The 13,629-nt window shown below is 45.6% G+C and overlaps 1 protein-coding gene across 3 annotated transcripts in view; it reads left to right on the top strand.

The window, feature by feature from the left end:
* The first annotated feature begins 247 nt into the window (after positions 1 to 247).
* LOC135396454 (constitutive coactivator of PPAR-gamma-like protein 2) overlaps positions 248 to 13,629 on the top strand; it is a 31,787-nt gene continuing 18,405 nt past the window's right edge. For 2 of the 3 annotated variants that reach the window (XM_064627429.1, XM_064627431.1), the window contains exons 1-6: positions 248 to 1,149; positions 3,104 to 3,268; positions 3,356 to 3,557; positions 8,048 to 8,340; positions 8,394 to 8,504; positions 13,186 to 13,577. In XM_064627429.1, the coding sequence (XP_064483499.1) occupies positions 526 to 1,149; positions 3,104 to 3,268; positions 3,356 to 3,557; positions 8,048 to 8,340; positions 8,394 to 8,504; positions 13,186 to 13,577 (1,787 nt within the window). In that variant the 5' untranslated portion in view covers positions 248 to 525. The remainder of the gene's footprint in view (positions 1,150 to 3,103; positions 3,269 to 3,355; positions 3,558 to 8,047; positions 8,341 to 8,393; positions 8,505 to 13,185; positions 13,578 to 13,629) is intronic. The other variant, XM_064627430.1, reaches the window with a different exon arrangement.

The raw sequence follows: 13,629 nt of genomic DNA, 5'->3' as shown, positions 1-13,629 counted from the left end.
CACCTGGCGCCCATGGCACCTGTCCACACCCTAGATACGCCACTGGCCCTGGCACGATAGTCCGTTACCACACCTGCTGCGGCAATTTAGACATCAAAGTTTCTGGACTATTACTCTTTCCGAGGGGTTACTTCTCGGGATTTACCGCGAAATTTAGGAGATCATTTTCCGTGCTTCGAATTTCGCGGTGTCGTAGACCGGAAATTGCGTTGAAAGGGACATGACGTAATGACCGCCTCGCACCCAGTAAGTAAAGTCAATGAACTTGCGAAGAAGTTTGTACTGTTTGTACGCCGGTGACGCCCGCAAATCCGCGTATTTGTGTTTGTACGTGAACCTCGGATAGAGTAAGCAGTGACTGTTTGTGAAGCACAAGCATCGTATCTCCAAAATTTCGTCTGTGAAAGGCGGAAAGTGACCCGAGTATGCTTTGGGCACGACGTCGGGTTACCGGAAAGCACATGGCGGACTACCCTTGCTCCTTTCCGAAGTGACGGCTGCCTGAATGGCCTCTAGCCATTAAGAATGGGCATTCAAGCATTGCAAAGGTTTATTGAAGCAAACTGTCCAGGGGCTTGCGTCCCGGTCGATCTGCTTAAGATCGCCCGTACGGCTGCAGTGCGCCGGACACGCCAGCCCTACCTTGGAAACCGGCTCTGTTTAGTAGTTGATGGAGAGTGTTGCTTAGATCGCCTCTATGGGGGTTATTTTTCGGACTGGGTATGCGGGGGACAGTGGAACCGAATGGTGCAGTTCCTCTCCGTCTTAATCCAAACTATTCAGAACAACAACATAGAATTGGCCGTCTTCTTCAATGGGAGCTTGGAGGCACAACGAATGGACGAATGGGTGCGGCAGCAGCAGGCGGAGCGCAAGAAAGTGAACCAAGTGCTGAAACACCTTGCTATGAAGGCTACTCCACCTCCAAAAGTTTGGTGGATTGCACCTGTGGGACTCCGCACTTGCTTGCGTATGGCACTCCGGCACTTGAATGTCACCGTTATGTGCACGATGGACGATCACCATCAAGAAGTGATAGCGTTCTGTCGGGAGAACGGATTTCACGGACTCATGGCAGAGGATGCAGAATATGCTATTTTTGATCCTCCCCGCTATTTTTCATCCGAGCAGCTTAAACTCACCTATAAGGTAAGAAAGCGAGGCTTAGTATCTAGGCCTAATTAAAATGTGAGACACGAAAAAGGCCACTAAACTGATGTTTTCTACAGAACACTTGCAGGGTCGTCGCACTAATGTTCCCTCATATGCACGCTTCCTTCCCTTGCAGAGTACCACAAGTCCTTTTGTGGATGCATGTGTTTTTGTGCCGCAATGTAGGTGCATTGTACAGTAATGATGAACTGACCCTCCACTAAGCTGTCGGTAATCAACCAACTGTATAATCGATCTCAGAGTGAAGCATCACATGAGAGCGGAAAAAAAGAAAGTACAGTAGCACATGATAGTCACTAGAGTAACAGTCTGTAGCACACATTTTTAAGAAACACGCCAAAAAATTGTGCGACACATTGCCTTTGCACCAAAAACGTTTGCAGCCATATCATTGAGGTCCAAGGTTCTTTCGATTCGCAAAAAAGTGTATGTGTAAGGAGTGTGAACGGAAGTGTACTTCGGCGCTGCCCTAGCGAAGACTACACCAGACCCGAATCGAACAGGCGTAGGGCACTTGTGGCTGTCGTCTGCTCAACACCGTAGGTTTCCTTTATTGTGATGAGAGGTTTTATTCTCAAGTGTTGCACAGTTAATCCGCTCAAGTAGTGAGAAGTACCTGATGACCATCTCCAAAGTCTAGAACCATTTACAATCATAGAGATTTTTCCAACGATTTCTGACGAAAGTATATCTGCCGAAATATACCGCATCTCGGTATTTCAGGTCATAGAGTTCGGGTTTTGTTCACGTCTCATTGCTTTCTCGTATGAGCCTACAAACTTTTGTTAACAAAGAGACCTTCCTTAGCTTTTGTGCCGCAAAAAAAGGCAGCATGATTTTGAACAGTTTGATTTTTGCAGGTTTTTATTTTATTTTTGCAGGGTGATTTTTGCAGATTTGCAAGGGGCAGCCACCCCTGGCACCCTCACCAGAGAGGGCGCCGAACGGCAGGCCCTGGCAGGTTGGTTGGACAGGATAAAGCGGGAACGAAGAAAATTTGAATTTACGATCTCGGCAGTGCAAATAAGCATTTTCATTTCTTTATTTACAGGGCTTCTGACGGTAGTGTGTGTGTGTGTGGGGGGGGGGTGCTTCAAGTTTACTCTGCCCTGGGCGCAAACTTGCCTCACTACGGCTATGCTTCAGAGCTCACCTGCATCAGGGCCCTAAAATTCCATTGGCTCTTAGTTATTGGCAAACTTAACTCCTCGTGACCTGTCGTCCGGTGACATGGGAAGTGGCTGCCCATGAGTTGACGTGTTTCTGATGGTAACTGAGCTTTCATCATACCAGTAAGGACAGCAAGGTCCCCAGAAAATTGTGTGATCCTTATGCGATGCATTCCCGCTTTCAGTTTCAGGTATTGATACAGAAAACAGTGTCTGAAAATGACAATAGCCCTTTCATGTAGGTTTCCCGAGTACGGATTACTGAAGTCGCACTCCAATCCAAATCCAGTGCAATCTAGTCACAGTCCAGGGCGCTTTTATGAAGTGATATTGTGATCCCGACTCAATGCTGATCCTTGCTGATGTGATGGTATGGCATGTGTATCAGGTGTGTCGCCACAACGACAAAAGGAGCTGCCTCGCAGTTTATCTACATGAAGTTATGGTAATTGGTGGGTGACAGCCTGTTGGTGATTATTGGTGGCAGGGTACAAGTCGCGTTGACACGCCGTCTTCCGCGAGGGACGTTAAATATGGTGTGTTGAGATTTCACTGCATGTTAAAGGTGGTGTCAGGACAAAAAACGCAGGTGAACTGAAGGTGTGATCGGAATAGTGGGTGCCTGAAATACATGTAACCGGAATGTTTCCTCTTTGCTCTGTTCTCATCCGGTGCTTTCTTTATTTTTATTTTTTGGTGCTGTTACCCAGTCATAATATGCCGTTTTCCATGATAGCCAAATCTTACCTGTCGTGTTTCAGGGTTCCCTAGAGACCAAAGAGTTCATCCTGGACCAAGTGGCTCGAAGCCTCAACCTGCATCCTAATCGCTTCTGCATACTAGCTGCTCTGCTAGGTAACTATCTGCTCTCAGAGGAAGACCTGGCTCCATTCCACCACACCCTTTGCCCAGAGCTCAAGGGAAAGGTAGGACATCTTTCGAGTCAGTGATGGAAAGACGCCCGAGAACATGTCGAAGTTTTATCAGACAAAACGCCTGCCATGAATGTGCAGGCCATTCCCGCAGAACGGCTCATCCCAGCTGTGGTATCCTTTGTGCGTTCCCTCCCTGCTGGACCAGACGACTTGGAAGCAGTGGCTAGTAAGGTTTTTCCCGGAGAGGCATGGGGGCTGCGCCAACGTTTCCGTCACTGCGTCCAGTATTACCTGAATGGAACTCGAGATGGATTCCTACGGTATCGTCCCACAGGTCAGGGTATGTGCTGTGGTTTGTTTTGGGTTAGCTGAGGGACAACACATGTTGCATACAACCTAATATTGTACGTCAGTGTTGTCGTTTTCAGTCAGGAGTCTCGAAGTTTATTTTCCATCACAGAGCAACAGCATTCCAGGGATTATTATGACGCCATAAGGGTGATAACCAATTCCACAGCCTTGAGAAAAATCCAGACAAAAATTCAACTTGCTTCACCCAGAATACACATTCTGTAACGCTGCTTTTGAGTGTCGCCGATATATGGCTACATACATGTTTAGTACATTCAAATTTGAATTTGACCGTTCAAAATGGATACTACCCCATCCTTGAGTGATTTTGTTGGAAGACATTTTTCCGATCTGTAAAGTGTCAAAGGCTTACTCAGTGTGAATGTGGCCTTTTTTCTGCTGGTAGCTCTTCTTTGCACTTTTTTGCACTAATCTCTTTTTTGTGGCCGTTTTTAGAGTGCTTGTGCTTCCTTGTAATGAGCATTGATATGTGGTTCTTCACCAAAGCAGTGCTGAACGTAACTAGACGTAATGCCTGTTCCATACATAAATGGTGTATGTGAAAAAGCACTTCCTTTAAAAGCTTTTGTAATGTTCTCCTCAGGGTCTTTCGGGAGTAAATAAATTAGTTCATTGATAAAAGCTAAAGGGCCACTGCTCTTGAACCATGCTTAAGTTTCTGATACTTTCGGAGTGTATGTGTGAGGCCACGGGTTCCTTTGGCAAGAAGTATGTCTTTTATTTTGTTCCCTGTCCAAGTCCTGCTGACTATTACAGAAGAAGTAATCAGTTCAGATATGAAACACAGACTTTGTTAGTGTACAAAATGACCGCATGCTTTTCACCAACAAGAACTTCAGCCTCAAGTATGCACTTTGAAAGCATCATGAACTGAGCAAGTAGATGCACAAGAAGGCTAACTGCCATATTCTCGCTCAGCCCTGAAGAGGGTCCTTAGTCTACTACAATAGCTTTGGTAGGGCTTCCTGCACACACAGCAAAAGTGTGCCCAATGCATTGCCAAAGCTACTGCGAGGGATCCCTCAGGGCAGAGCCAGAATACGGAGGTAAGTTTTCATGTTTCTAGGCTCGTGCCCCTAAATTTTTATAGGAAGTTTTTCCACAAATACATCACCTTTTTTGCGCAGTTGTCCTCATTTTTAGTGAGGTCCAGGGCTGTTGCTTTAATATATTACAGTGAAGCCCTAAATATATATTTTTGTTTCAGCAAACTTAATTTGCTTTACACTTTGCATTTTGTGACATGTAGAAGTCATGGCACAGCTAGCTAAGATGCGTTTATAACTCAAACATTGCCTTACCAGTACTGGACAGCTGTTTCGGTCTATATTGGGCCATCATCAGCAGTGCGCTGGCCTGAGTTATAAACTGATACACTACATGCTGTCGAAGAGCTGGGCTCCTTTTACCTTATGCTACCACCTAGCTACGAGGGTGGTTCCATATGTTTCCGGCCCGAGGTAAAAAATGCGCGCGAATTTTAAAATGCGATTAAGGACGCGTGGCGCCATCTGTTGGAGGGCCGGAGCACCACCCTCAACCCTCTCCATGCTTTTGTCGGTTGGAGAGCAGCATTTCAAACAGCCGGGGTTCACCCTTCAGTTAAAATGGAAAAAATCGAGCACCGCGCTGTGATAAAATGCTTGACAAAAGAGGGACTTTTGCCTAAAGAAATTAAAGCGCGACTGGACAACATGTACAGGGAAGCCTCTCCGTCGTACACAACGGTAAAAGACTGGGCTAAGCAGTTTCGACTGGAGTGAGAGTCCATTGAAGATGATCCGCGCGATGGTCGTCCGGTGAAAGTGGTGACACAAGAAAATTTGCCTCTTGTCGAGGAGGAAGTGCTGAGCGACAGTTGTCTGAAGGTGAAGGAAATCTCAGAAAGGCTGGGGCTTTCCAAAACAACCGTTTTTCGCATCATCGGTGAGGGCCTTCACATGAAAAAGGCCAGTGCGAGATGGGTGCCACGACTTCTCTCGCCAGTTCAAAAGCAACAGCGCGTCGTCTGTGCCAAAGAGTTTTTGGAGCTCTGTCAAGAGAACGAAGAAGAACGATTGAAGTCAGTTGTCACAGGGGATGAGACTATGGTGCTCTACTATGATCCCCTTTCGAAAAAGGAGTCGATGGAATGGCGCAAACCAGGAGAAGCACCCCCAAGAAAAGCCAAGGTCACACAATCCACAAAGAAGATCATGGCAACAATATTTTGGGATTGTCACGGGATCCTCCTCATCGACTTCAAAGAGAGGAACACCACAGTGAACGCGACTTATTATGCTTCACTCGTGCACCGACTGCGAGACGCCATCAAGGAAAGGAGGCGCGGTAGGTTGAGTCGAGGTGTCCGGTTGCTCCAGGACAATGCCCCTGTCCCACACGGCTTCTGTTGCCAAGGCTGCACTGAAGGAGTGCGGCTTCGAAGAAATCTACCACCCACCCTACAGTCCAGACTTGGCACCGAGTGACTACTTCCTGTTCTCAAACTTGAAGAGGGATCTCAGAGGACGGAGATTTCAAAACGATAGAGATGTGCAAGAGGCAGTTTTCCAGCATTTTGCGGACAAAAACTTCGGACTTTTTTTTCGAGGGTATAAGAATGCTCGTTGAAAGGTGTCAAAAGTGCATCGAAGTTAAGGGTGACTATGTCGAAAAGTGATACACTTGTTTCGTCTCTATGACTATTAAAAGTTGGTCGGGCCGGAAACTTATGGAACCACCCTCGTAAGATGGTTTTCTGCTCCTAAGCTACTCCCAAAACGTCGATATTTCTGCTACAAAATGTAGCTCGAAATCTCCAAACCATGTGCTCTCAATCCATGTGCTCCGCCTCTGCCGTGCATTGCAAATTCATCAATCATTGGAGGAGAGCAAATTGTTTTATCATTTAAAGAACAAATCGAAAGTTGCCTGTCATGCCCATATGAAAGTCTGCATTCTTTTGTGCTCAGTCGACGATACCTACCATTAGGGTTTGTAGTGTTTGTTCCATGGAACATCTTTTTTGCTTTGTGTTCATTTCTCCTGGTTCAAGGCTAGAAAGCAAAGCAACTGTCTCAGGCTTTGTGCCTGCATGGTGTTACAGTGAACCACTTCATGATAACACGCTAACATTTCAAATCCTTCAGCACCACCGAGCATATCTATAGTGCTCTTCAGAACATCATGGAAGGATGAGTGCTAAAAAAAAAAGAGAAGGTACTAGACATAAATGAGAAAGCTGTTCGGAAACATCTTCATACTTGTGAGATGGCAAGAGTACATGCAAAACAGGCGTGCCTGTTGAGCTAGATATCATTGTCAAAAGCAACTTAACCCTTTTGACATTGCCTGTGGTGTAGTTACTGATGCCCCACTGCATCATTTAGCACATGTTTGTGTGTTGCAGCATGTAAACAAACCTATGAAAATGAACTACCTGAACAAGCTCTTGCTCGTTCTAGGGATATCTGCTATTCTGTGGAGCATAGGCTGAGGACTTTCTAATAGCACTGTCTGTTGTTTCGTAGATGCTTTCAAAGAAAATGAACATCTGCCTTAAAATTTGAACTACTTGTCAATAGACCTATCCCTGCTTACAAACAAATGATGTCAGATGGTACAACAGTGCCGCCAACTTGGTAGACTGGAACTACTATAGCAAAAAATCAATATGTCACAAGAAAGCCACGTTTAAATGTGGCTTCTCATGTTGTAAGATTTTTTTGTAATTCTTTACATGTTATTAGTTGTATGGCCTTGTTCCGCTCCATTCTACCAGTACCCATATCTTTTCAGTAGCCCTTTCTAAAGATGGCTACGAGGCTCTTCCATCTTCTGTAGCCTTGTAGTATGAAAGGCACCAGTTTCTCTCGGAGTGCATGTTGGGTCTCTAGACAAAGCAAGTGCGAACTGAGTTGTAATAACAAACCACATTCTGCACAGTATTACGACATTGGCTTTCAGACGACTCTTGGGATGAAGCCTTTGTTTCTTTCTGCGGTGGACTGGGGACGCGAATGAAGACACGAAATCGACCAAAAACGTGACCTCATTTGTGTGTAGCACTAATACAAAGAAGCCACCCATGACCTTCGCGAAGGAATATGGTTTTGTGAAACGACGGTGTTCTCCGCCCACGCTGTTTCAGTTTCACTATGTCTACCAACGTCATGATTATGTCACAGTGACGGTTCTTCGGTAGAGGTCTATGTAATGCTTTTTCTTGAGCTCCAAGAAGTATGAAAAATCATTTGACAACCCTACTGTGCCCTACTTACCCCTGGTAAATGTTTCCTTTCATACATACCCCTAGTGCTGTAATAAGCCCATCGGTCACCCAAACGCCTATTCTTTATGCTCTCGTGCCACTGTCCACCTTCCTTTTCTTCCTTTGTCCTTCCCAGAAACCCACAAGTGTCATTAGTATAATGAATTCCTTTCAAATTCACATTCTGAGCGAGAAATTTTATCTACCAGGTCGTCGTCAGGAATCTGGCAGCTACCCATCACAGCTGCCCCCCATCACGGAACAGCCGTTGGTCAATGGAAATGACACACCAAATGACGTTCTAGGCAAGGAAAGTGCCACTCAAGTGGTCACCAATGGAATAGAAGCTGCCCAAGATGAACATGTTGAGAACGACGTCGCCCAGGTTAACGGGGTGGCCTCCTCAATCAGCAGCACGTGTAGCCCCGGAGGACGACAAAGTCCGGCAGCTCCACAGAGTCCCAAAGAGCAGAACAGTCCCGGCAGCAGCCCAAAGACACAGGTTTGCACTTACAGCCCATGCTAGCAATGTTTATAAGTTATCATAATGCTTAGGTGCAGACAATACCCAAGCTTCCCAAGGTTCCTCCAGAAGTGATGCGTACAGCGAGTGAACGCCACCAGAAAGCCCTGATGTCGCCTTGGATTTACCAGCTACTCTCCCAGGTGAAAGCTCTTGCCCTGGATTGAATGAGGTGTTGCAAGATTGTCATACATGGATACAGTCAAACTTGATTCCAGCAAAGTGTGATAGAGTGAAGTAATTGGCATTCCACCTCGGGTTCGTGTAGAAAGTAATGTATTTTATCCGCCACTGCAGCAAATCAGCCTCAGCATGCCGTTACAATGAACAGACTGAAAAGACCAACAGTTCTGTGTTCCTCTGTCATGAGTCGACAGGATAAGACCTAATATCACGAATATGCCTTCTAAACATCAATAGACCACTGTGTCTTCAGGTTTTGTGTTTTTCGAAAATTGGGGGAAAAAATTTTGATTTATTTCAGGAGCTATAAATAAAGGGTACATGTAAAGGGTAAAATCAGGCTATATAAGTACAGTCGAACTTCTATATAACGAATTTGTAAATGCTGGCTCTTTGTTTCGTTAAATAGAGAAATTCGTTAAATGGAAAACGCCAAGTGAAACAAAGACGGCCACCGCCACTACCTGCGCTGCATGTACCGCAAAACGCCATTTGTCATAAAACAGGTGTCAAGCTATTAAGGGTACAAAATATCAATTTATTCATCACATAACGCAGGCAATATGTAATTCATGCACAATATCGCTTGGAGAGTTCGTAACTTTTGTAACTCCGGATGGCCTCTAACTGCTTTCTCCTGGTTCTCCTGCGCACTCGCGTATCGATGTTTCTACTTGCACTCATGACGCACACGATGCACAATTCCGGAAAGAACAAGGGTACAGCACCGTTGAATAACGAAAAGAACGAGAAATTGGTACATATCACGTAGACGTTTGTGCCGAGGGAACTTTGACCGACGGCGGCGTCATGCCAATTTCACCATTGTCGGCGTCAGTGGTGCGAACAAAAACAAGAAAAAAACAGCACAAAACCGCAACCTACTGTCATCGGCATCAACAAAAGCAAATTAGACTTCGCAAGAAGCCAGCAATGAGCGTTTTCGTTGACAACCGCAGTAACCAACGAAAACTCACGTGAGGACAACAGAGAGAGGAAGGTTTCTCCTCCTCCTCCTCCTCCTCCTCCTCCTCCTCCTCCTCCTCCTCCTCCTCCTCATCTTCTTCGTGGTGAAGGGGAAAGACACGTGCAGAAGGCTTTCGGGGCCCAGAGACTTCGTTAAACAGAGGCGACCAAACGAATATACAGTCAACCCTCGATTTATGAACGACCTCGGTTTCCCGAAATATCGTACATAAATCGAGGGATTCATAAATCGAAAATTCCGTTAAGTGAGTACTATCGAGCAAATGGAACAGTATTTCGGAGTTGGGATTATGTTTATAATGCAATATATTGTGTAATTTGGCTTTCAACTATGTCTTCTGCTGTTAGCGCATTCACACTCTGTTTATTATGCAATACTAAATTGTTTAATTTTGCTTTGGACCATGCCTCGCGCTGTGTCAATCTTAGAAAGAAGAGATGTCAGCACATTCGCACTCGACTGGTCTCGGACTCCCTCCGAGATTTTTAACCTCTGTTTATTAATCTCCAGGTGACAGCGGCCAGTTTATTAATGAATTGAGGTCAGGAACACTTGCTCGCCCCTTGTGTGACCCCGGGAAACCCTTTGATGTTGGTATTTCCAGGGGTTAAGAACCGAGGGTGAAATACCTGGAAAAAGTTTTGTCCGTTCAGGCGTCATTCGTAAGACCACAGAATAATCCCTTTGAAGATTTCTGTTGACCTGAGAACGATCCGTTCATAAATTGAGGGCAAAAACGCAGGACAACTACTACATGGTTCCCAGAAATTCCATTCATTATTCGAATATCGAGGTTCATAAAACGAGGGGAAAATGCATGTAAAAAGTTCGGTTCCTCGTGCTCGTGTTCATAAAACGAGGGAATTCATAAATCGAGGGTTGACTGTATTTCTTTAAATCGAGCGCAAAAATACACTGGTGTCTACAGGGACGTGTACGAGCGACGGAAATTCTTCGTTAAACAGAGGATTTTGTGAAATCAACGTTTGTTATTGAGAGCTTCAACTCTATGTATCGAGCAGATAAGTAAGTTTTCGGGTGGAAAATGAAAAAAAGTATGTGCCTTGCATTTCAGTTAAACGGTGAGATGCCCAGCGGCTAAGCTGAATGCGCATTGCGCTTACCATTCTCCAGCGCCTATATCGGCATGTTGGGAAGTTCATTTTTGGGTTTTGACTTGGCAGCGGAAGTCTTCGACAGTAACAATGAGGATGTTGATGCTCCCCTGTCAGCAGCGGCAATCCTTGCAGACACCAACACGCTCGTGAACGTGTGTCATGAAAGTGCTAGACTCACAGAAATTCACCACTAGAGCATTGCACGGGCCCCCAACCTGGCCTGTGGATCGGGCATCTTACTTTGCTGTGTGCTCCAGACTTGCCTGAGCCCGTGCCGACAAAACACGCCTGCACCACGGGCCAGGCCGACAAACATGTTTCCTTGAGCCGGGCCAGGCCAGGTCACGCGGCTAATTCCATACACTGCAGGACTACCTTGAAACCCGTGCATAACGATATCGACGATAATTGCGAATTCTATCGTAGGGGTACATCGTTACATGAGGGTTGACCGAAATAGAGCGTCCCCGAAAAGTCGCGCGCCACCCCTAGTGTAGCAAAACAAAAAGAAACATGCTAAAAAACCATGAAGCTGTGTGACGTCGCACTAGCTTGGGAAAGCAGCGACCAGAACTCGTGCAGGGGACCAGGGAACATATCAGGACAACTTCTGGCAACACTACACGTCACCATTCCGCAAGTCAGCTTCACCTAAGGCCTGCGTGCTTTAGGAGAAGCTCGCTTTAGAACACTGTCGCGCGACTCGCGGGTGGAAAGCACGTGCTGATCCTTTTGAATCATCTTGCGAATTTGAGCTGCGTTGGCCAACTACGGAGACACCAAAGCGTTACCACCTTTCATCTTTTGCTGACAGTGTTGGAAAATGAATAGTCGCTGTCTATTTTCTTGCCTCAATTTTTATTTTGGTTCAGTTCTTTGGTAAGAATTTCGGATTATATTGGCACGAATCATGATCGCGAAACTTCCAGGGCAGGCACGAAACGGTACATCTCATCCCGGCGCATGCTGAAGAAGAAGCAAGAAGCCTCCAGACACATCGCCTGCTCTCTGGCAAACACACGTGCTGTTTCTAGACTTTTCGGCGCGACGCTTAAATGCTTGTGCGCTCCAAGCTGGAGCATTCATTCTTTGGACTCAGTTGTGTTCAGAGAGCTATCACTCTTGTGTTTTGCTACCAAGTGGTCTAATAAACCGTTCGCTGTTTATTCGACGACTCTCCGACCCATTTCGCTTCGTGACAATATGAATTTTTTTCCGCTACCCCGTGAGATTCGTATAATCGAGATTCTACTGTATCTTATCGCGGCGAGTTTCGCCACGAGGTTACGTGCACGTGACAGCGTCTAACATCGTTATCGAGTACTCGGAACCGCGGTCTCTGTCACTGTATGCAGGTCGTTTCCCCATAGAAACAATGTATATTTTGATGGTAAAATCATAAAATATCATTTTCCGATGGATATCCTTATACGAGATATCGTTATCTGCAAGTTATACTGTATTAGTTCACAGGGTCACATGCTTGCATCATTCCTGTGCATGTATTTACAAAAACGAACAAAGGCCACTGCATTATGCATATGGTTCAACTCTCCAGAACCTTCTTCGCATTGCTTGTGACTCCACACATCTTTCACAATCATGTTCGCAAAGCTTGGTGAGAGGGGTAGCGATTGGAAGGAGGACTTCATCGACAACATCCTCTACTTCCACAAAAACTTGTAGTGTAACAATAACACGCTTGCCCACATGCATTCTGGCCTGTCTTGTGCTTATGTTTATAACCTTGTGTTCTCTTCTAATAAATTTACCTATAAATTTGTTTGATTAGTGCTAGAAAGGCTTAAGTCACAGCTGGAAATTTTTGGCCGCGATCTACTCACTGGGGGCCGCATAAAAACAGGAAGGCCTGGGCCAGACCAGGCCATTTGTTGATGCGCCCGGAAAAGCCGACCTGCGAAGAGCTGTATTCACCACGATGCATTGACCCATGTTCGTGCAATGAATCAGACACACATAGACAGTTTTCTGAAGCCACTTTGAATATTCTGAATCAAGACTTTAGAAACAAAGTGGATTTTTGACATTGACTGAAAATTAAGACTGCTCAGTAATTTGGACTAATTCTGTTGCTCCTAGAAGTCAAAAAAGTCTGTCGGTGGCTGTACAATGGATGTGTCAGTGTTGTTGTGGCAGTGCATAATCTATAATAATGTAATGAAATAATTTGTTTCAGTTCAGTCTGATGGTGGTAAAAACAACAAATATAAGGAAATAAGCACTCTGGAGAAGATTAGCTTTAATAAAGGCGAGCTTGCGTGCAGAGCTTGCACCTCATGAGGTGAAATATACAAATAACGCTCACAGCACAAATAAAATAATATATAATGTAGACACGCTGAGTCATGCACCTGTTAGTGGTTGTATACAATATTTGCTATCATTTGTGACACCACATATCACTGCAGTGAGTAAGAAGTGCTGTTTTGCACTGCCTATACTTGTTTCATGTGTATGCTCCTGCTTGCGCTTTGTTGTGACTGCAGTTTCAATAAATGCATCGTGCAATTCCAGGGTGAGGTAAAGCTGCCCGTGGCAATCGAAGAGGAAGTTCCCAGGGAGATTCCCCAAGGGGCCATGTTGTTCCGGCCACTGCGGCAAATGGTATACGCAGTGTTGTTCAACCTGCATCATCTGGTGTATGTGGCAACGCGCCAGAAGTCAACTAGCAGCGAGATGCCTTCCGTGGTGGTGCATGAGTGGGTGGGAGGCAGCAGCATGGCTGTGGAAGCAGTGCAGCTAAGCTGGCCTGTGCCTACAGTGCAGCGCCTCTGGTTGGGTCCTTCGCTCGACGACAAGAAGTGCAGACTACGGGCTTTTCTGACATGCATGCGCAGTGATGTGCCTCTCATGCTCAACACAGCCTATGTGCCACAACACTTGCTTATCATGTGTTGTGTTTTGAGGCAAGTATAAGTTGAGTTATATCTGTACACACATGTTACTTCATGATGTACA

This window comes from Ornithodoros turicata, chromosome 6, assembly GCF_037126465.1.
Source record: "Ornithodoros turicata isolate Travis chromosome 6, ASM3712646v1, whole genome shotgun sequence".
NCBI lineage: Eukaryota > Metazoa > Arthropoda > Arachnida > Ixodida > Argasidae > Ornithodoros > Ornithodoros turicata.
The sequence above is the reverse complement of the archived record's forward strand: the minus strand, read 5'-3'. Positions and strand labels throughout refer to the sequence as shown.